At 41.6% G+C, this 23599-nt stretch overlaps 1 protein-coding gene across 4 annotated transcripts in view; it reads right to left on the bottom strand.

Moving 5' to 3' along the window:
- jak1 (Janus kinase 1) overlaps positions 1-23599 on the bottom strand; it is a 67023-nt gene that overhangs the window by 21280 nt on the left and 22144 nt on the right. Inside the window, exons 5-12 of one of the 4 annotated variants that reach the window (XM_008109312.3) lie at positions 21266-21419; positions 15046-15209; positions 13194-13548; positions 8762-8944; positions 6353-6510; positions 4880-5003; positions 3799-3988; positions 723-829 (exon numbers count right to left, since the gene is read on the bottom strand). In XM_008109312.3, the coding sequence (XP_008107519.2) occupies positions 723-829; positions 3799-3988; positions 4880-5003; positions 6353-6510; positions 8762-8944; positions 13194-13548; positions 15046-15209; positions 21266-21419 (1435 nt within the window). The remainder of the gene's footprint in view (positions 1-722; positions 830-3798; positions 3989-4879; positions 5004-6352; positions 6511-8761; positions 8945-13193; positions 13549-15045; positions 15210-21265; positions 21420-23599) is intronic. The other 3 variants (XM_008109314.3, XM_008109315.3, XM_008109316.3) reach the window with 3 other exon arrangements.

Below are 23599 nucleotides of genomic sequence, written 5' to 3'. Positions count from 1 at the left end.
CATTCTTTAGCATTTCCCTTTTTTGGAATATAAATTGATTTTTTCCAATCTGATGGCCACTCTTGTGTTTTTTTCATATTTGCTGGCATATGGCATGCATCACCTTGACAGCATCACCTTCCAAGATTGTAAACAGCTCAGCTGGGGTCCCCGTCATCTCCTGCTGCCTTGTTGTTAGCAATTCTTCTTAAGGTCCATTCAACCTCACTCCTCAGGATGTCTGGTTCTAATTCACTAACCACACCGTCAAAGCTATCCTCTATATTATTATCCTTCCTATACAGATCTTCTGTATATTCTCACTACCTATTCTTGATCTCCAGCTTCTGTTAGGTCCCTGCCATCTTTGTTTTTGATCATGCCCATTTTTGCCTGAATTAGTATACGTATATGGTATTAACTGTACTGTGCTCATACCTCTACATTAATATTAAATGAGCCCCATATGATGGAAGTAGTCCTAAATTTAACCCGATAAATTAATAACTGGATTCTTATTCATGTTATTAGCATAGTAATGTGTATGATTTACAAAAGGAAAATTAAAATTTTTAAACATCATAGAAATTCATAGTACATTAATACTTACACTTATAATATAGTTTAAATTAAACTTGTTTAATGTGTTTGCTACACATTGCCAGACATCAGTACTTCTCAAATAGAAGCAGGTTTGAGGTTTATATTGTTCATGAAACCTTTAAAATGCCACAGCGACTTACCTGTATTATTTCTTCTTTACGGATCTGATGGAAGCTCAACTGACTTAAAGGATAGATCGGCTTACATTCTTGTGACAGTTTGGTAGCCACCAGCAAATTGGAGATTTCTGGTGGGGAAAAAGACATACTTTCTAATACAATTTAAATACATTTGCATCCCCACTTGTTGTATGATTTCAGTACAAGTTGAGTATACCTTATGCTTGAGACCAAGAATGTTTTGGATTTTGGAATATTACCAGTTTTGGAATATCTGTATGTACAGATACATATAAATGTATACAACGAGATAGCTACATTTCTGCTTCATATATACCAGGGGTTGGCAAACCAAGGCCCACGATCCACATCAAGCCCACCAAGATCCCCCCACCCAACCTCCACCATTTGCGCCTGCGCCCCCCATTCACTCCACTTGCATTTATGCCCCAAGCCCCACTCATTTCACTTGCATCCATGTCCCACCCATCCCACAGCCGGACACTGAGAAAAGGGAGGGAGGGAGGGAGGAGAAAAGGTAGGGAAGGAAAGAAAGGGATGGAGGAGGGAGGAAGGGCGGGAGGAAGGAAGGAGGGAGGGAGGAAGGAGGGAATAACAAAAGAAGAAGAAAAGGAAGGAATGAAGGAAAAAAGAAGAAAAGAAAGAGGAAAGGAGAGAATAATGGAGAAAAGGGAAGGAAGATGGAAGAAAGAAAAGAAAGAGGGAAGGGAGAGAGGAAGAAAGGAAAGAAGGAAGGAAAAAGAGGGAAGGAGGGGAGAAAAAGGAAAAAGGAAGGAAGGAAAGTAGGAAAAAGAGAGGAAAGAATTCGGAAAGCATGATACAGTGGTTTATACCTCAGACTATGGCTCTAAACCCACTGGGTGACTTTAGCCAAGTCACACATTCTCAGCCTCAGACAAAGATGAATCCCTGTTGAATAAACCTTGAACAGAAAAGCCTATGACAGAGTTGCTTTAGGGTCGCCCTAAGCCTAAAACAGCCTGAAGGCACACAACAACAACAACAACAATTCTAATTAACTTGACTATCACATCAGTCAAAACAGGCCCACACTTCGCATTGAAATACTGGAAAGTTTATGTTGGTTAAAATTGTTCTTCATATTGTATTGTTCTTTCATGTTTTTTGCACTACAAATAAGATATGTGCACTATTCATAGCAATTCGTTCCTTTTTCAAACTATAATCTGGGCTCCTAGCAGTCTGAGGAACCTTTAACTGGTCCTCTGCTTAAAAAGTTCGAGGACCCCTGATACAGAGGCTGAAAGTAATTTCATACACTTAAAAATAATTTTGTGCCTGAAACAATGTTCGTATACATTGAACAATCAGAAAACAAAGATGTTACTATCTCAGCCACTTAAGTGGACTATTTTGGATTCTGAAATTCTAAATAAGAGATACTCAACCTGTAATTAGCAATAGTTATAACAATTGACAAAATTTCTTAATAGCGATACGTGGAATAACATTTTAGTCACATTTGTTTATTTCATATTTAAAACAATAATATGACGATATAACATCACCTTAGCTATCACTTGGATCAATATTTGTTTTTAATTTCCAACTCTAAAACAGAAATGCTGCTTTTTCACTTAAGAAAATAAAACAGGAAACTAGCATTTTAAAAAGCCTTTTGCGCTCTGAGTCCCTCAATAAGGGAGAGAGGGTGAGGTATAAAACAAAGTAAATAAATAAATAAATATTGAATAGTTTTGATAGTTAATTCAATGTCAACAAAAAGCCATAGCCAAGGAACATTTAGTTACCTCTTATTCTTTGTCTGCTCAAATAAAAGGCAAGTGAGTAGGTGATTATTGTTGTGTGCCTTCAAGTCTTCTCTGGCTTGTGGCAACACTAAGATGAGCCTATCACATAGTTTCCTTGTCTAGATGTGTTTAGAGAGGGTTTGTTTTTGTCTTCTTCTGAGGCTGAGGGATTGTCACCTGCCCAAGGTCACCCAATCCATTTTCATGGCTAAGTGAGGATTCAAAGCCTGAACTCCAGTCACAGTCCAATGCTCAAAGACTGCTAAACTATTCTGGCTCTCAGTGAGTAGGTTAGCTCTCTCCTTACAAAGGGCAAAGGGAGCACTGGAAAGGGGCTTTTATCTTTAACCATTGGCACCAGCCATTGAAACCAGTATCTACACTTAAATCAGAAACATATATATATAACACATTCTAATGTATAAATTAGAATAAGTTGCTAGTATATCGCATTTCACATAATAGTTGCCACTGTCTAATAGTCACACCCCCATTTTTGGGTGGCAAAATGTATATTTTTATGTTCCTCACACAATAGTCACAGGGTCATTTGGGGCTGATTCACCCTTCCTTCCTTTTTTTCTCCGAAAGCAAGGCAGTTTAAGAAACCTAAAATGCAAGTCTCTGGAGCGCCCTCCTTCCTCTGAGGCAAGGTGATTTAAAAAATGTGAAATGGAACTTGGATCTTCCCTTCTTCCTTTCTCCAAGGAGTTCAATTTCAGATTTTGAAAACGGCCTTGCCTTTATAGAAAGAAGGAAGCACGTTAGTTCTCTACTCCTCCTTCCTAGCAAAGCAGTTTTTTTAAAAAAAAACAGAAACAGAAATAGAGATGCTTGTTTGAGGCCGGATCATCCCCCTACTCCGCCATCTCCTGCCTTGGAGGTAAGGCATCTTATTTTATTTTTTTTAAAAAACAGAAACCAGAGAATCAAAGGCAGATTTTTTTAAAAAAAAGGCCTATTATACAATGACATACAGCAAATCTTTTACTGGAATTCACAAGTATTCCAGTAGTCAGCTAGTCCTTTAAACTAGCATAAAGGTGATCTTTAGCACTGAAAAAAAAATCTCAGTTACACTAATATAAATTAAAAAATAACAGAGACAAAAAAGTTTGGGCTTTTAGAATTTTCAAAACTCCCTCATAAGACACATCTTTTTGAAAAAGTAACACATACATGTTAGACAGAAATCTGACATCAAGTTTAGTACTATACTACAAAATTCCCTCTATCACTAACAAATAGTTCTCCATGATAAAGATTCAATGTTTTTTAAAAGAATACTAATTCAAATACAGTACCTTTTGGCTTTGGCTGACAGCATTGCTTGAGCGTGAATTCTATATTATCTGTTCTCAGAATCTGCCCTTTTAAGTGGTCCATCAGTTCTTTCAAAGATGAAAAAAACTTATCAGATCCATGTAAGAGACAGCCATTTTTCTTCATTTCAATCTGGAAGTTCTTGTATTGTTTGAGTGGATTTAAAAACTGCTGTAGGGAAGGAAGTAAAGGAAAGGAAGAGGAAGAATCACTCTTAAGTGAACCCAAGTAAAATGCAGAAAATAACTAATACTTTAATCCTGGGGGAGATTCAAGAAAATGCAATGAAATTACTCTTGTGATTTTTAACAAGAATTGAGAATTTTTAATCTAACCTTATGACACACTGAGAAGAAAACAAATGTACTTAGTTCTACCTAGAAACTGGAATACAGGGGAATATGTGGATACTTAAAACTGCAGGTAATACAAACTCTACATTTTTACATCAGAAACACTTGAGTACTGGAGATCAATTTCATAGATACTATGGTTATCAGAAGATTTCAGATCTGTAGATTAATACTTAATGTGATATGCAACTCACTTCAATTGACAAGATATAGATATTACACATGATGAAAATGATTATATTTTGTTTATAGAAAAATCTTTGAAATGTAATTTATCAACTACTGTTAATTATTATGAATTTATGCCTTGAACAATGAAGCAGGTAACAGTCTACCACTCACTGCTAACGGACGCTACAAATTCTGCTTTCAGATAAATATAAAGGAAATATTAAGCTCTAGTTTGATCCTCAGCATCATGGTTTGAAACCATCAAGTCTCTCACAAACCGTGTCTTCAAAAAGTTTGCTTTACATATCAAAAGACATACATACATTTTATTTATTTATTTCATTTATATAACGCTTTTCTCACCTCTAGGGGGAGGCTCAAAGCGGTTCACAACATAGTAAATGACAAAGATTCAATGCCTCACATCCGTACAAAAGAAACATTACAGGACTAAAAGCAATCACACATAACCCTAAATTAACTCATTAAAACTATATACATATATTGTTCATATACCTGACAAAACTTTGTATCATACCTGTGAGCCTTCTGTACATACCACAGTCAAGAGGATGTTGTTGAAGTCTGTACAGCTCCATCTCAGGACATACATGCCTTCCTCATTACCTTCTTGCTTCAACTTGTTAACAGCATAATCTGTGCTGTAAGTGTTTAGAAATGAATTGAAGTTTTCAGTAATATTCATCTGAAAGGAAGGCAACCTTTTTTGCAGTGCATTATAGAAACACTGCCGAAGATAGTGAAACAGAGCTAATGCAGCTTGACTGAGAAATCTAGATTGTGAAATTTGCTTTTAAGTCCAAAAACATTTGTTTGTTTTTGGAGTGGTACATGTTCTCACAAACTGTACTTCTGGAAGAGATTCAATTTTGCCAATAACATATACTCTGTAAAAACGGTTTACAAAATAAATAAATAATAACATTTTCAGATTACTTACTGAAAAAAGGTGATGAGTTGTTTCAAGAGTCTTTAACTCATATGTATCTAAATAGCTCCTCCATGATCACAGGATTAAGAAGAGAAACTTTACTAGGAATAAATACTCACTGAACAAATAAACCTCTTACAACAGAGGAAAACCCATGCACATGATAGTTCAGAACAATTATTGTTGAAGTAACTGTAGGACAAAATGGGGGCAGAAGATTCATTATTACTTTTTGGGGGTTTTATGGTAGGAGTGAGCAATAGCTGAAGTTTAATGGAGGCTGGAAGGCCACATGCTCTTGAATTTATATGCAAAAATTAAAGGAAAATGTCCCAAATGGTCTGCAGCATATTACAGTAGAGATGGAGGAAAATTCACCATATTACAGTGAATTTGGGGGGGGGAGGCATCATTATGTTTTTACTATGTTTTTTAAACCAAGCATAAAGCCATCAGCATAAACTAAAACTGTGTGTAAAAAGGTCAACAATCTCTCTCAATAATAAACTATCTACAGATTTTAGTAATGTGCAACATATTTTCTTTGAGGCATGTCATGTAAGCATAGTCACTGGTCACTATTTGTTTCGGCTTAGATATATTACAGTGTATCATTTTTTTCTTAGGAAATTTGAATTGTTAGATGCCCATGTTCTTTTAAATTTTATTCTGCAACATGGAATGGAATATGATAGGCACCTGCATGTTTTCACTGTTGAAATTAGACGAATTCTGAAAGGACACAAAGATAAATTTGTCATCCATGGTTCAGTGGTCAGAAGATCTGTTTTAAATATGCATAAAAGTTTTTTAAAAAAAATATATCAAAAATTCCAATTCTCGGAAACAGTCTATATTAATGGACATGCCTTAGCCACTGCTATTTACTTCCTCTTCTTTCTTGTTCTTTCCCCCCCTTTGTAGTAACGTTTTAAAAATCCAGTAAAGTCCACCCCCCCAAAAAAACCTATCAAATTAAGATTTTAAAGAAAAAACATGAGAAATATTATTACACAATGACTACTTAGATAACATAGTGTGTGAAGGACATGAACTAACCAAATGGGTCCATGGCAGCCATTTTTAATGTTGTGTTCTATGAGGGGCGGTGCAACATCTGTACAGAGATAGTGGTGGGCATCTGTAGTAAGTCTGAAATAGCCATCGACCAAAGCAGCAAATGACAACGCTTCTCCATGTGAAGACAGTTTAAGCTCCTATTAAGAGAAAAGTAATTTTATGAAGAATTATGCCTTTTCACATGAGAAACAAAGGTTCATCTACACTTTGAGCTACATTTATTTTAAATTTTTACTTGGCAATTTGTACTAGTAATTAAGTGCACATAATTCTTCACCCTCAAGTGTTTCAGGTAAAAATATATTATTCATGGAAAGAAATTACCGTATTTATTTATTTTATTTATATACCGCTCTTCTCGCCTGGGGGACCCAGAGCGGTCTTACATAATGGCAGAATTAAATGCCACATATAATACAACATGTAGTAAAAACGAAACATAAAACACAAATAAAAGTCGGTATCCAAATCAAATTAAACAATTAAAACCATGTGACTATTACAACAATCTGTGTTCGACTTAATATTAATTCACAGAATTCATCAGGTCATATAAACTCATATCTTAGGATGGGCCAAAAGCTTGGTCCCACAGCCAGGTCTTCAGCTGCTTCCTGAAAGACATGAGTGAAAGGGCTCCCCTAATTTTCCTTGGCAAGGAGTTCCACAGCCGCCGAGCCACCACCGAAAAAGCCCTGTCTCTCGTCCCCGCCAACCGCACCTGTGACGGCAGTGGGACCAAGAGCAGGGCCTCACTCGAAGATCTTAATCTGCGGGTCGGCCCGTAGGGGGAGGTATGTTCTGGGAAGTAAGTTGGACCAGAGCCATTTAAGGTTTTATAGGCCAAAGCCAGCACTTTAAATTGTGCCCGGAAGCTAACAGGCAGCCAGCGGAGCTGCTTCAACAGAGGAGTTGTATGCTCCCTGAATAGCTCTTCGGTTAGTAACCTGGCTGCAGAATGTTGGACTAGTTCCAGCTTCCGAACAGTCTTCAAAGGCAACCGCACGTAGAGTGCGTTGCAATAGTCCAAACGAGATGTAACAAGCGCATGGACCACCGTGGCCAAGTCAGGCTTCCCAAGGTATGGACATAGTTGGCGCACAAGTTTGAGTAGTGCAAAGGCCCTCCTGGCCACCGCAGAAACCTGGGGTTCCAGACTCAGTGATGAGTCAGAAGACTCTCAAACTGCGAACCTGCCCCTTTAGAGGGAGGGCAACCCCATCCAGAACAGGCTGTAACCCTATACCCTGTTCGGCCTTGCGACTGACCAGGAGTACCTGTCTTGTTTAGATTCAACTTCAATTTATTTTTCTTCATCCAGTCAGACACAGCAGCCAGGCACCGGTTCAGGGTTTGGACAGCCTCCTTAGACGCTGGAAAAAAGGAGTGATAGAGTTGGACATCATCCGTGTACAGATGACACCGAACTCCAAAACTCCGGATGATTTCACCCAGCGGCTTCATGTAGATGTTAAACAACAGAGGGGACAGTATTGAACCCTGTGGGACTCCACAAGACAATGGTTATGGGATCAAAAAGCTGTCCCCTAACAACACCTTCTGGGTACAGTCCTCAAGGAAGGACTTGAGCCACTGCAGAACAGTACCCCCAAGCCCCATTCCAGCAAGGCGACCCAGAAGGATACCGTGGTCTACAGTATCGAAGGCTGCTGAGAGATCTAGGAGAACCAGCAGGGACACACTCCCCCTGTCCAGCTCTCTGTGGGATCATCCACCAAGGAGACCAAGGCCGTCTTAGTCCCATGCCCCGTTCTGAAGCCAGACTGTGCCGGATCTAGATAATCAGTTTCCTCCAATAATCCCTGGAGTTGTGAGGCAACCACATGTTCCACGACTTTGCCCAGAAAGGGAAGATTGGAAACAGGACGAAAGTTATTCCAATTAGTGGGATCAAGTGATGGCTTCTTTAACAGCGGTTTTATTATGGCTTGTTTAAGGCCGGCTGGAAGTCTGCCTTCCCGGATGTGATGTGGTGTAGTGGCGTGAGTGCAATGACTCCAGAGACCAGGGTTCAAATCCCTGCTCAGCCACGGACACCCACTGCATGGCCTTGAAAAAGTCACACTCTTTCAGCCTCAAAAGGAGGCAAAGGCAAGCTGTCTCTGAACAAATCATGCCAAGAAAGCCCTGTGATAGACTTAGCCTAGAGTCGCCATATGTAGGGAATGACTTGAAAGCACACAACATTTACATGTATGCTTATTCAGTGTTTGAGTAAGTGTAGACCTATCCCATTCTATCAGTATGCAATTAGTATGAAATCTAAGTTGTAAATTATCTAAGTGGCTGAGGATACAGAATCAATTCTGAAAGCAATAGTACATAGTACATATGTATACGCTAGTTTTTTGGAATGAACAAACTCACCATCCTTTTATTATCTTGTTTATAGACAGAAACTGTGGACTCCTTGATCACAAGGTGAGTGATTTCAGGAAAGTAAGAAAAATTGTTCCAGTCTTCCCTCTTACTTTTTTCTTCATTTTTCTTAACTTTGCCATCTGATTTTTTTCTCTTTGTTTTATGTTTTTCTTTCTCTGTCTGAGTAACCTGGTTAAAATAAATGCATATAGTTTTTAAAAAAACTGTGAAGGAGACAATGAACCTGTATTAGACGAGGGAAAGTGTCTATGATCAGAGAAAACATGACTATTACTACCAGAAAGATAAAAGTAATAAAACAAAGTTCAAAACTAATGCTAGTCTAGACATAAAGCTGGTCGGTAAAAAATCTTATTTCAATTGTATTAAACACCAAACAGCTCTTCCAGTTCCACAAGGAATTTATTCTCCAAAAGAAGTTGTTAAAACAGAAAATTTCCCAATTACTGTAGATACAGGAAGATTTGTAAATTTACATCTTTGCAGAAGTAAACTCTCAATTCTACTCATTTCATGGACAGATCAGCTCCCTAAAACCACACATAAACACATACACAGTCAGTGCTAGCCTTGTAAAGGCTTATATTCATTCTTTAAACAGGCTTTTATTATCTGGCGATGCTTTATCAACTTAAATGAAATCCCACTCCAAACAGTGGCAGGTGTGTTTGCATAAGGAATACAAACCAGCCACAGCTACTAGCTATGTTTGTACACACACCCTGGGAAACCAAGGGCCCGAGGAAACCTTGGCATATTGTGGACAAGAAGGAATGCAAACCAGGCACAGATGTCTCTCTGGATTCATTTTTCTTTCAACAAACAAATATAAAACGCACTATGGAATCCATCTCCGTTTTGCTCAGAGAAAAACAAACCAGAGCAGCAGATGAATCTGGCTTAATAAGCTTTAGCTATTTTTAAGTAACAGAGAGAAGGACTGGGTAGTATGTACCAGGGCATTTGATATATGATAAACCTGGTTGACTGCATATAATTGCAAACAAGGATTACGGCTTACACAATTCATGAACAATGATTTGGTTAATTGCTCCTGTCCTATCCTCCTTACTGTTCAAGTGGGTAAAACAAATAGAAAAACAAAAAGATCTCTGAATTTATGAATCTCTTTTTTACTCCCAAATATGGATTTGTAAGTTTACTAGTATGTTTTGTAAAAAATACTTTAGTTGTTCTAAGGTGATCAGAAAGGTAAACTTCACTAGCACACTGCTTGTTCACAGTAAGGCAAGATAAAGGACCATCAAGGGAGTGAAGGTACCATCATCAGGGGCTTTGAGGAAAGAGGCAGCTTTTTTTTCTTTGTTGCCTCTGGCTCAGCTCCTGGAACTCACTCCTTGTAGAACTGAGGCCCTGGTCCTGTGACTCTGCGAAGCCAGTCCCAGCAAGAACACCTTCCTGTCTCCAGAGGCTGGGGCATAAAAGGACCACAGCTGTGGGGGCCCCAGCCATCGAGTGCCTCCACCATCTTGCTCCCTGGGGGAGCAGGGAGGGTGTATAAAGAAAGGGTGAAACTCTATGGAGAGGGAGATGGGGGATGGTGGTGGGGGAAGAGAAGGGATCTATGTTAATTGCTGTAATAGCATGTTTTATGCATATGTCTTTGTTTGATGTTTTTATAGTTTTAATGGTATTAATGTACAGTTGTATGTATTTTAGTTAGATAAAATATTTAGATGTGATATATTTTTATATATATGTAAGGCATTGAATTTTACCATTTATTATGTTGTAAACAGCTTTGAGTCCCTGCAGGGGTGAGAAAAGCGGTATAGAAATCCAGTTAAGAATAATAATAATACTGGCTTATTATTATGCAGCTGCTGACAGTAACCTCTTGTGGACATTTAATTTGTTGCTGTTTTTCAAAGTAACTGTGTTGTATAAATATACTGTATTTCATCAATAGTAAGGTACATTTTTCCAATTTAAGGGGCCTCAAAAATGAGCCTTACATTTGCAGTTGGGCCTTGCAATCAACCATTGTTCACCTTGCAGAACTGTCTCACCGGGGGGGGGGGGGGGGGGAGGCCTCGAATTCCAAATGGCTCTGGCACAGGGGTCCCCAAACTTTTTAAACAGGGGGCCAGTTCACGATCCTTTAGACCAGGGGTCCCCAAACTAAGGCCCGGGGGCCAGATGCGGCCCATCGAAGCCATTTATCCGGCCCCCACAGCACAAGGGCAGAAGGGGGTTGGGCTAAATGACCCAAGGGTCTCTCTTAAAGCTATTATTATTATTATTATTATTATTATTATTATTATTATTATTATTATTAACACAACAAGATGAGTCCACAGCAGACACTCTGCTGGTTGTTGTATTGGATCATACGTCGGACACTTCCCAAGTGTCTAGGACTCTGTAATATATCGGCGAATAACGCATGCAGATCCCAGTAAGGTGGCCTTCTGTAGCTGGCAGATGGTAATTTTGTCAGTGCCAATTGTGTTTAAGTGCAGGCCAAGGTCTTTAGGCACTGCACCCAGTGTACTGATCACCACTGGGACAACCTTGACTGGCTTGTACCAGAGTCTTTGTAATTCAGTCTTTAAATCCTCATATCGTGTCAGCTTTTCCAGTTGTTTCTCCTCAATCCTTCTGCCACCTGGGATTGCAACATCGACAATCCACACTTTGTTTTTTAACACGATTGTGAGGTCAGGAGTATTGTGTTCCAAAACCCTGTATTATTATTATTATTATTATTATTATTATTATTATTTATTTTTTAACATTGAGGCTGGGTGGCCATCTGTCAGGGGTGCTGTGCTTGTGCTTTCGGTGCACAAAGGCAGAAGGGGGTTGGACTAAATGGCCCAAGGGGTCTCTTCCAACCCTCTTTATTGTTGTTGTTGTTAATTATTATTATTGCTCGGTGGCCAACTATAGTCCGGCCCTCCAATGGTCCGAAGGATCGTGAACTGGCCCCCTGTTTAAAAAGTTTGGGGACCCCTGCTTTAGACCATTAGAGGGCCGGACTATAGTTGGCCACCAAACAATAATAATAATAATAATAATAATAATAATAATAATAATAATAATAATAATAAAGAGGGTTGGAAGAGACCCTTTGGGCCATTGAGTCCAACCCCCTTCTGCCTTTTTGCACCAAAAGCACCCCTGATAGATGGCCTCTCCGCCTCAATATTAATAACAACAACAACAACAACAACAACAATAATAATAATAATAATAATAATAATAACAACAACAATAATAATAATAAAAGAGAAGAGGAGAACCCTTGGGTCATTTAGCCCAACCCCCTTCTGCCTTTGTGCTGTGGGGGCCGGATAAATGGCTTCGATGAGCTGCATGTGGCCACGGGCCTTAGTTTGGGGACCCCTGCTCTGGCATGTCCCACTACTTTGTCCTCAGTCTCAGTCAGATGGCTGTTTACTGGTACTTGTGCTAAGGACTACCTGCTTCTACTGCCTCCACAATAGGCCCACAGACTATCATGCAGACAGATGACTTGTGGCATCTTCACACTTCCTCCTCACCCCAAAAGAAAGATTGCACTACAAAGTTGCATTGAAACAAACCAACAAAAAAGTGTATTGTGCACACAGAAAATATTCTATGAAATTTCTTATTTCCTAAAATCAAAGCTTGACATTTGTGTGTGCCTTACATTCAACGGCACCTTAAATTTAATAAAATACAATATATGCCTAAAATGTAGTGACACAGTGCAAAAGATAACTAAACTACAGGCAATTCCCAAGTTAAGGTCTGTAGGTTTTTTCTCAAGTTGAATGTGTGTGCATGTCGGAGCAATTACATTTTAAGTGTAACAGCTTTGGATAGCATAGGGAAGGGTTAACACCCCTGTGGTGTTACGTTTTGCTCTCTGTGCCCCTGTTCAAAAGATTTTACTCCACTGTCCCTGTAATAACTGGATTTTGAAAAATTTGGCTTGTGGAAACAAGAATTGATGCTAAAGCTTCAGTAGAGACACCTTTTCCTCATGATAACTTTTTCACGAGTGAGTTTCGCTTCCAGGGGATGGATTTCTCTTATTTCCTGTTGTCTCACCCCAGTTCTTAACTATGTCATTTGTAAGTAAGATGTTTGTAACTCGGGGACTGCCTGTATAAACTAAAAAATGGCAGAGTGAGCTAGTCGGATAATTTATAGCCTGCATTCTTAAAAGGACAGTACCATTATAAAACGGTAACCTTCTTATTTCACTTATTCATCTTTAGTATTTCTTCCTTTAAGTATAGAAGGTTCTCTTTCTCCACTCTGCTCTCCTTTCAATTCACCCTTCCACATTCTATTACATACTTCAAAGGGCTAGAAAGAGTAAAAAAATAGTGTCACCAAAGCTGAAATTCCTTGGGCCATGGGGGTGGGAGGCATGATTCCGATTAACCTTGTTAACACTCACCTGTAACATACTTCCATACGGCTTTACACGCCACTGGATTCCTTGATTACCTGTTACTATCACCTCATAATGTGGGATGATGTTACAATCATCCATATTAAAACTCTTCTCATTTTCTGATGAAATTAACAATGAAGTGGTCTCAAATAATTCTGCTCCATAATGTTTTGTCAACGTCTCCATGGTTGACAAGTACTTCACTTTCAGATCATGTGGGGAAACGCTGCTGTCACAAATAGTCCTTTTGTTAAATTCCTTTAGGAAGTCGTTGAAAACATTGTTTATCCGTATTCTCGTTAAAAGGTTTTTCTGTTTGATGGTCTTGTTCAGACTTTCAGGAATATAACGTTTATAGCTAGAAAAGGATATGGAAGGAAAATATCACATTTGTTGCTCAATATATATTCTTCTTAGTTGATGAAATGGACATTTCATTTAATATTTTCAGGGGTAAAAATAAAAATCTATATAAATAAAAATGTAATGTCGGTCAGTGAGGGACCTCATATCTCCCAAACTACTCCACCGATTACTATGAAACTTGGACAGAACATAACATTCGAATTGCCGTGGGTTTTAAGCCTACTCTCACAAACCTGGCGCATCTGAGAAAGGTAAAATCAAACCCCTAAGCAATGGCTAATCAGCTACCTTAGCTACCATCCTAACAGACAGCTCCTCCCCTTAGCAACGGCCAAGCACTCCACTCCTCCCTTAGCTACCATAGTAACAGATGGCTCCTCCCCTAAGCAATGGTGCAAGCAATGGCCAAGCAGTCTCCACCCTGTTGCAACCGGTGTGGGTGGGGCTGCAAGGAACGGCTAGGCCCACCTCGCCACTCATGAGGAGTTTTGAGAGGCCAAGGTTCTGAGGCCTAGCCACGAAAAGGGTGTCAGGAATGACTTCAGAAAAGCAAGCTGCTTCTGGTGTGAGATAATTGGCCGTCAGCAAGGATGTTGCCCTGGGAACGCCCACATGTTTTACCATCCTGTAGGAAGCTTCTCTTTCTATATCTGTGGAAGATCCAGGGTGGGAAAAAGAACACTTTTCTGCTACAGGCAAGTGTTAATGTTCCAACTGGCCAACTTGATTAGAATTACATAGCCTTGTTGCTTCAAACCCTGGCTACTTCCTGTCTGGGGGAATCCTTTGCTGGGAGGTGTTATCTGGCCTTGATTGTTTCATGTCTGGTAATCCACTGTTTTCTGAGTGGTGTTCTTTATTTATTACAAGAAATGTTTTAATTGGCCAACTTGATTAGCATTGAATAGCCTTGCTACTTGAGGTGTGAGAGAACTGGCCGTCAGCAAGGATATTGCCCAGGGAACACCCGCATGTTTTACCATCCTGTGGGAGGCTTCTCTTTATATATCTGTGGAAGGTCCAGGGTGGGAGAAAGAACTCTTTTCTGAGTTTTTTTCATTGATACAGACTGAGCCACAGCAATGCATGGCTGGGTACAGCTAGTATTTTAATAAAAATCTACTTGGATACCACAATGCTGATGGAGCAATGTATTCACAGATATATCCTCAATATCTTGTAGTTTCTACTCAATAACTGCCCTTTAAAATATATTGATTTTTCTTGCACTTTATGTATCAAATTAAAATTTCTTTTATTTCATACACTACAGGCATGAGTTTATGAATGTATTTCCAACCCACTCTTTAGGTATCTGCTATAGGACCAGAAATGCTTATGGTCTTTTTAACTGTCAGTTACTAAGGGAAACATAATTTTCCCCTAGGGGAAAACATAATTTTCATTATGCTTGCAGTTCCCCTTCTAACACATTCCAGTCAGTAAAGGTAGGTCTATGTGGGACAATACACAACTACCTCAGGCTCACCTGATGTCTCTGAGAAGCTCTGGCAACCTCAAGTTTTTTTTAATTGCATAGTGAGTGATAGCAAGAACAGCCATGCCCAAGCATTCGTTTTGAATTTCCTGAGTCTCTTGATCATTTTTTGAGTCCCGAACAGGTGCAAAACACCTCACCAAATCATTCTGTCCCTAAAGTGTGAGAAAGCAGTTTTAGTTTTGTGCATGACATCAAATATCAATATCGAAACGTACAGGTTTTTTACTGGAAAAATTCATGAAATGGCCATGTTACTTTCCACTGTAAACAGAAAATAGAATGGTTCCCTACCTGTAACTGTGTTTCTTCGAGTGGTGATCTGTGAAATCTGCACATATAGTAGTAATTTCAGCGCAGGAGCAGCAGCTCAGAACCTATAGCAAGCTCTCTCACTTTAAGGCTATGTCCCCACCCTTCCTCCCCTGAGGATACATAAGAAACAGGTGGGGAGATAGCCCCAGTTCCTCCGCCCTGTAGAGGCAGAGTAGCTGAGGCATGACAGTCAGAGTGGAGGACGGGTGGAGATGTGTGGATTTCACAGATCACCACTCAAAGAAACACAGTTACAGGTAGGGAACCATTCTCCATCGTGGTGTCTGTGAAATCGCACATATGGTAGACTGACAAGCTACGTACCTTGGCTGGTGGGCGTCATGCCACCGCTGAAAAGAGGACCGCATGTCCAAACGCAGCTTGCTGCTTGGAAAGGACATCAAGCTTGTAGTGGGCAGCAAACGTCAGGGGGGTAGCCCAGGTCGCCGCCATGCAGATGTCCTCGAGTGGTACGCCACTCATGTAGGCCACTGACAATGCCGTAGCTCTTGTGGAGTGGCCCTTAATGGTGGCTGGAGGACCCTTCCCAGCCATCTGGTAAGCCAGATGTAGCCTTAATCCAGGCTGATAGTCGCTAGGAGGAAACAGGGAGGCCTTCCCTGTCTGTCCTATACTGTAAGAAAAGTCTTGGAGACTTCCTGATGGATGCCGTCCTATCCAAATAGAAGGCGAGGGACCTTCGCACATCAAGTGAATGAAGAGCATGCTCCAAATCCGTGGAGGGATTAGGGAAAAAAGCAAGCAAGACAACGTCCTGAGACAAATGAAAAAGCGTAGGCACTTTGGGAAGAAAACTGATGTCAGTGCGTAGGACAACTTTATCTGCATGGAACCCTATATAGGGTTTGTCTGTGCAAAGAGCGCACAACTCACCTGCCCTGTGGGCTGATGTAATTGCAAACAGGAATGCAGTTTTCCATGACAGTTTTCCATAACCTAGCTCAGTGGAGTGTAGAGGCTCAAACGGTGGCCGCTGCAGAGCCGAGAGGACAAGGTCCAGCTCCCGAGGCGGACAGGGGATCCGCATGGCGTTGCTGGACAAAGGTGGTAAAGCGTTTCCACTTGGCGGCATATGAAGACTTGGTGGAGACACGATGGGCTGCATCTAAAATGGCAGTTACAGCTGTTGATAGTTGTGGGGCCTGGTGCACCACGCAGTCAGCCGCAACTGGTGAAGGTCCGGATGGAGCATTCATCCTGAGTTGGATGACAGGAGATCTGACTTGCTGCTCAGTCAGTTGAACTGGTTGCCAGACATGGAGAGAAGAGCGAACCATGGCTGGGGAGGCCATCACGGGGTGACGAGGATGTAGTTTGCGTCATCTGCGTGTACCTTCGCCACTACCCTAGCAAGAAGAGGGATTGGTGGAAACATGAAGAGAGGGCCGTGCCACATGTATTGGAAGGCGTCTCTGAGACAACCTCAGTGAGATCCTTGGGGAAGCCTGGCACAATAGAGGTCACATTTCGCATTCTCCAGAGTTGCAAACACATTGATGGTGGGATGTCCCCATCTGCGAAATAGGCGGGAGATCTCGTCGGGGTGTATTGACCAGTCATGATTTACTGGTAGACCCCAGCTGAGCTGGTTGGCTAGAGTGTTTTCCTCTCCGGGCAGGTATATCGCTGTCAGGTAGATGTTTCTGGGACTGCACCATTCCCACATGTCCAAGGTGAGACGAAGAAGTGAGCGGGAGCGGGTGACTCCGTTTGTTGATATACCAGGCCACGGTGGTGTTGTCTGTCAGGACCTGGATCACTTGGCCTTGCAGAGAGGGTTCAAAGGCCTTGAGGGCTTTGAACACTGCCAACAGCTCTATCCAGATGGTGTGGTTGGTGGCCTCCTGTGGCGACCAACGTGCCTGTGTGATGAGTGACTTGGAGTGAGCACCACAGCCACAGGCGTCGGTTGTGAGCTGCACAGTTGGCTGACGTGGTCGGAAGGCCATTGGAGTGGCGGAGTCACCAGTGAAGAGACGCTCTGACATGTCTTGCGTCACAGTGGATGGAAGTCCTGCAGGAACCAGGATTGGTCTCAGCTTGAGACGTGCCAACGGAGTGACAAATGTCGTGGAGGCCATATGGCCGAGTAGTGATTGGACATGGCTGGCCTGCACCCTTTGGTTGCATAGGGTGTGGAGCAGCATGGAGTGAAGAGCCTGGTAACGGTCTTCCTGGAAGGTAGGCTCTGGAGACTGTTGAGTCCAGCATTGCTCCGATGAAACGAATACGCTGCATGGGCTGCAGGTGTGATTTCGTCTGGTTTACGACAATGTCGTACTTATATTCTCTAGAAGCCGTTCACTGGTATGAGCGACCAAAAGCCAATCATCAATGTAGGGGTAAACCGTGATTCCCAAGAGCCGAAGGTGTGCCGCCACCACTGCCATACATTTCGTGGTGCAGTAGAGATCCCGAAAGGAAGGACCCTGAAGCAGAAGGCGCTATCGCCTATCTTGAAGGAGAGGTAAGGATGGTGTTGGGATGCAATGGCGATGTGGAAATACACATCCTTGAGATCAATGGTGCTGAACCATACCCCACAAGGAAGAAGAGGAAGGATAGTGGAAAGAGTGACCATGCGGAAACGACGAGATCGAATATATCTGTTGAGGCCTCTAAGGTCTAAGATGGGCCGCTGACCGCCATCTTTTTTAGACACAAGAAAATATCTGGAAAAAACGCTTTGGAAAACAAGGATGCAAAGGAACAATCACTCCCTTCTGTAACAAAGTAGAGACCTCATCCAGCAACACCTGAGATACAGGCGTAGCACAGACACGACCCACTCTGGGAGGGGATTTGAACTCGATGAGATAGCCCCTGCGGACTATATCCAGGACCCAAGAGTTGGTTGTAATGGAGTGCCATTTCAGCAGAAAAGGCGCCAATCGAGCACCAAAGTAAACAAAAGGAGTTGACTGTGAAGGTGCAAGTGGGGGCAAGGCAGGAAGTGAAGGTATAGGAGGAGAAACCATCACCAGTGAGTGTTCGTGCCGAGGGCTTGTGCCTTGTGAAGAGCAGAGGATACAGTGCTAAAACCGCTACCGTGGTTTAGACTGAAACTTGCCCTTTCCGCCTTGCCGGGATTTCCCTGACTGAGTTTGCCTGTTTGAAGCAGGTGAACAAGAACTGGGAAGGACTGTTGGCCGGTGTAAGAATGGCGAGAGCTGGCTGGAGGTGGCTGCCAGCGAGGCTTTGGTTGAGAAGATGACTGTGTGGATCAGCCATACTTCTGAGCCGCCTGATGGGTCTCCTGCTTTGTTTTCAAGTTAGAGTCCGTATCAGGATTGAATAGTGTGTCATCCTTCCACGGCAACTCTTTGGCAAGCACTTTCCCAGCGTTGGAAAGTGAGGAGGTATGCAGCCAAGCATGACGGTGTATGGCAGTGTCCGTTGCGAAGAATCAACCCGCAGCATCTGCTGTCCGTTTGGCCATATCCTTTTGTGCCCTTGCCAAAAGGAGGGCTTCTTGCTGATATGCCCTAGGCAGGGCTTGTTGGTCCAGTGGGAGCATATCAAAATATGGTGACAACTTTGCTCACAGGAATTCTTGGTATGCAGCCATATAGGCCCCATAGTGTGCGAGGCGTGCCACAAAGCTACCATCTGTATGGATCTTTTTCCCAAACGCCTCCATCTTTTTCCCATCCTTGTCTAGTGGAGTGGAAAGGGATTTATTTGTATTCTTGCCCTGGCGAATATCCACCACTGAATTAGGCTTCGGTGGTCTTGCAATCCATTGTGCCTCTTTGAGGTCCACTCTATACATGGAATCATACCGCTTGTCCACTGGTGGTACCGACCCAGGGGGCATGTCTAAGGACCATGCGAGCTTAACCAGGTAAGGGAATGATGGTAAGGTTGAAGGAGGGGGCACATACTCCTCCTGTTGGTCAGATGGGAAAAGAGGGTCCTGCACAACATCTGGCTCCGTGGATGTTGGGAGATCCAAAGCCTGGGTAAGGCAGATCATCAAGGCAGAGAAGGATGGAGTGTCCTCTTTAGAATGAGGATCAGGGTCATCCTTAGAAGCCTCCACATGTGGCATGGAATGAGATGAGGTAGACATATCATCTGACTCATGAGGAGACACAGCGGTCGGAGCCGTGATGGTATGCTCTGGAGCATGAGCAGAGGCCACAGGCTTCTTTGGTTTGGAAGCTAGATTGGCCTGAGGGGCCGAATCCTGTGGAGGTCCAAAGTAATATACTCTACCCCCAGGAGAATGGTATACATACTCTGAGGGGAGGGGGTGCAACTGACGATGGGTATGGTGGCCCATGTCATGCCTTGGAACCGACTCCCGGTAATGGTACCGAGGAGGGGTTTGGAACCCATAAGAGGGTTGGTACCGAGAAGAGGCAAAAGACTGCGAAGAATAAGATGCTGCTCCAGGGGAGCCTGACCTGGATCTGTACAGCAGCCTTGGTACCATGGAGAAAGGAGAGGGAGAGTGTCAGTCCCGACAAGTCTCCAAGGGCTGCTGTAGCGAGAGCGTTACATCGGCGAAGTCGAATTTGCTAGCCCGATGCCCCAGTCCCTCAGCCTGTAAACAGCTTGTGGTGGCATCACCGCTGAGGGGGGCGCACCCCGAGGGGAGCAAGGCCACCCCCGCGTTCTTCTGCGCTGCATCCTTCGGCACACGCGTTGCCTCAGCAGAAGCAGATAGCTGCACTTCCGGCGTGGCCTCCTGGCCACGCCCCCGCTCTTCCGGATGTGGAGCTGGTGTCGCCGTTTCAGCTCCTGCAGCGTCCGCCTTGCTCCGCTTCTCCTTGGAGCAGCCTCTGGACGAGGATGGTTAGAAGGGCGATTTTGAGCGGCAGTGTTTGCGTAATGTCGCAGAAGGCGCTGATGCTGCCACAGAAGGTGGAGGAGGAGGAGCAGCGTGTAATGGCGGTGGCAGCTCAGAACCCGTGCAGTGTTCTGGAGAAGCAGCAGGAAGGAGGGCCTTCTCGTAAAGGAGAGCCTTTGGCGGTTCTTCCTAGCCTGAGGGGTGAAGCCTTTATAAATATCACAAGTGTTAGTAGAATGAGCCTCCCCCAAACACAGAAGGCACTTTGAGTGGCCATCTGAGTCAGCTAACTTTCTCCCACAGGAGCTGCACTTCTTAAAGGGTGCAGAAGACATACTGGCCTTAGAGTCGTCTGAGAAGTTCGGGTCAGGGCCACAAGCAAACAAGAATGGTCACAAGTCCGAGTCAAATCCAAAGGTAAGTTGTAGAGGTTTAGCCAAAAGAGTTGTAAATAACAGTCCTAAGTCTTAGCCGATGAAACAATAGTGAAGAGAGCTGGTTCCTAACATTGCCTTTGCAAGGGCGGAAAAAAGGAACTGGGGCTATCTCCCCACCTGTTAAGTATTCTCAGGGGAGGAAGGGCGGGGCCATAGCCTTAAAGTGAGAGAGCCTGCTATAGGTTCTGAGCTGCTGCGCATGTGTGGTATTACTACCATATGTGCGATTTCACAGACACCACAAAGGAGAAACAAAGAAACATCACCACTGAACCAAGAAATGTCATCTTTTTTTTTGGACTGCTGTTCTACGCATGCACATTCAAACACAAACCAAATAACAACAGAACACTACTAAAAAAGTGATCAGAGATAACAACGTCCTATATACCTAAAAATTAATTTTGCATTTCTCTATCACTTATTTCTTAAAAGTGGCCAGGACAACATGGTCCAAAGATTCCTAAGGCAGAAGCAAAGGCAGTTTTTTTAAATCATCATCATCATCACCAACCACAAGGCAGGGTACAATAAATTAATAAAATTAAAATCATTATTATAATTATAAGAAATCCAACTCAATGTTATAAACCATAACATTAAACATAACATTTCTTAAAATCCTGTCTTAGAAGTCACTTGCCTGTGCAAAAAGATATTCTAGTGAAAATGCATCAAGGAGGGGTGTTCCTTCTTGCACTAGTTTCTTTTCATAAGAATTCTTTGATTTCTTTGAAGAATGTCTCCAGACAGGGGTCTCATTTTCATTTGTCCCATGCCAATTAGAAAAATAAAACCTTTCAAAAATAATGATAAAGAGTTAAGAAAATAATGTGGAGTTTCATGTTAGTTAATGCTTTTAAAATATGACTTGAAAACAAATATTAAAAATAAAGTATTTCCTGAGTGACAGAGAAGTAACTAAAATAAAGGATAAACATAAATTTAAGTCCTCTTTCTTATGTCAGTTTCTTCTGACTTTGGCAGCTGTTGATAACCTTTCTTTCAACCAAAGCTACAGTTTGACACCACTTTAAATGTTATCTCAATGCTATGGCATATTGGTGTTTGGTGAATCACCAACAAACCTGGGTGGTATAGGCTGAAGATCTTGTTAAACTGCAACTCCTTGTAAGACTACAACACTCAGAATTACATAGCATTGAGCTATAGCAGTTAAGTTCTACAGTGAAAATGCATCCAAAGTATTCCCACTGAGGTTTAAATCTATATATATAAAAGAGTGATGGCATCAGGGCAGTGGACAAAACAACAAAACTACAGGCCCCCCAACCTCAAAATTTGACAACACAACCCATCATCCACGCCTCAAGGTTGATACAACAAAAAGAAAAGAAAAATAAAGTCCTAATTAGAGGGAGAGGAATAATTGTTTTTATCCAATTGCTGCCAGTTTAGAGGGCTAATCTCTGCCCACTTCGTTGCCTAGCAACCAAGGGACAGCCAGGTTTCAGTTAGGGGACAGGCCGATGTAGGCCTCACTTAGACTTCTTCCACAGATTATCTGATTTGAACTGGATTATATGGCAGTGTAGACTCAAGGTCCTTCCACACAGCTATATAACCCATTTATAATCTTATATTATCTGCTTTGCACTGGATTATCTTGACTCCACACTGCCATATAATCCACTTCAGTGTGCATTTTATACAACTGTGAAGAAAGGGCCTCATATAATCCAGTTCTGAGCAGATAATATAAGATTAGAAATATACAGTAGACTCTCACTTATCCAACATAAACAGGCCGGCAGGATAAGTAAATATATTGGATAATAAGAAGGATTCAGGAAAAGCTGATTAAACATCAAATTAGGTAATCGTTATACAAATTAAGCACCAAAACATCATATTATACAACAAATTTGACAGAAAAGGTAGTTCCATGCGCAGTAATGCTATGTAGTATTTACAGTAGAGTCTCACTTATCCAACACTCGCTTATCCAAGCCTCTGGATTATCCAACGCATTTTTGTAGTCAATGTTTTCAATATATCGTGATATTTTGGTGCTAAATTCATAAATACAGTAATTACTACATAGCATTACTGCGTATTGAACTACTTTTTCTGCCAAATTTGTTGTCTAACATGATGTTTTGGTGTTTCATTTGTAAAATCATAACCTAATTTGATATTTAATAGGCTTTTCCTTAACGCCTCCTTATTATCCAACATATTCGGTTATCCAACATTTTGCCAGCCCACTTATGTTGGATAAGTGAGACTCTACTGTACTGTATTTACAAATTTACCAGTAAAATATCACAATGAATTTGAAACACTGACTACAAAAACATTGATTATGAAAAGGCAGACTGTGTTGGATAATCCAGAACATTGTATAAGCGAATGTTGGATAAGTGAGATTCTACTTTGATATGAAATAATTTCTAGGATAGAATAATGCAGAACAATATAATCTCTAAAACCAGGACAGTAATAAAGAAATAAAGAAAGTAAATAAAGCAAGGAAATTGGAAATTCCACAAAGGAAACAATCAGGGCCAGCTAACACCTCCCAAGAAAGGATTCTTCCAGAAAGGAAGCTGAGAAGGCAGTGAAGCACTATGTATTACCAAAGTCCTTATTATTACTATCATTACTATCCTTACTATTATTATTATTATTATTATTATTATTATTATTATTATTATTATTATTATTATTGTGTTGCGGTCAACCGTGAAAATGAACAATCTGGCTCCAAGTATTCAAAAACACTAAAATCAGAATATATAAAAATTAATGTGGTATAATAAAACAGAACAATACAATCTCTAAAATCAGAACACTAAATAAAGAACAACACTCTGAAAATAGGGGAATTCCAAACAGGAAACAATCAGGGCCAGCTAACACCTCTCAACAAAAAAATCACTCAGGGAGGAAACAGCTAGGCTTTAAATCTGCAAGGCCATTACATCCTAATCATTTTTCCTAATTGCAGCATTCA

This window comes from Anolis carolinensis, chromosome 4, assembly GCF_035594765.1.
Source record: "Anolis carolinensis isolate JA03-04 chromosome 4, rAnoCar3.1.pri, whole genome shotgun sequence".
In the NCBI taxonomy this organism is placed as follows: Eukaryota; Metazoa; Chordata; class Lepidosauria; order Squamata; family Dactyloidae; genus Anolis; species Anolis carolinensis.
Note: the sequence above shows the minus strand (reverse complement) of the source record. Positions and strands in the feature narration are given on the sequence as shown.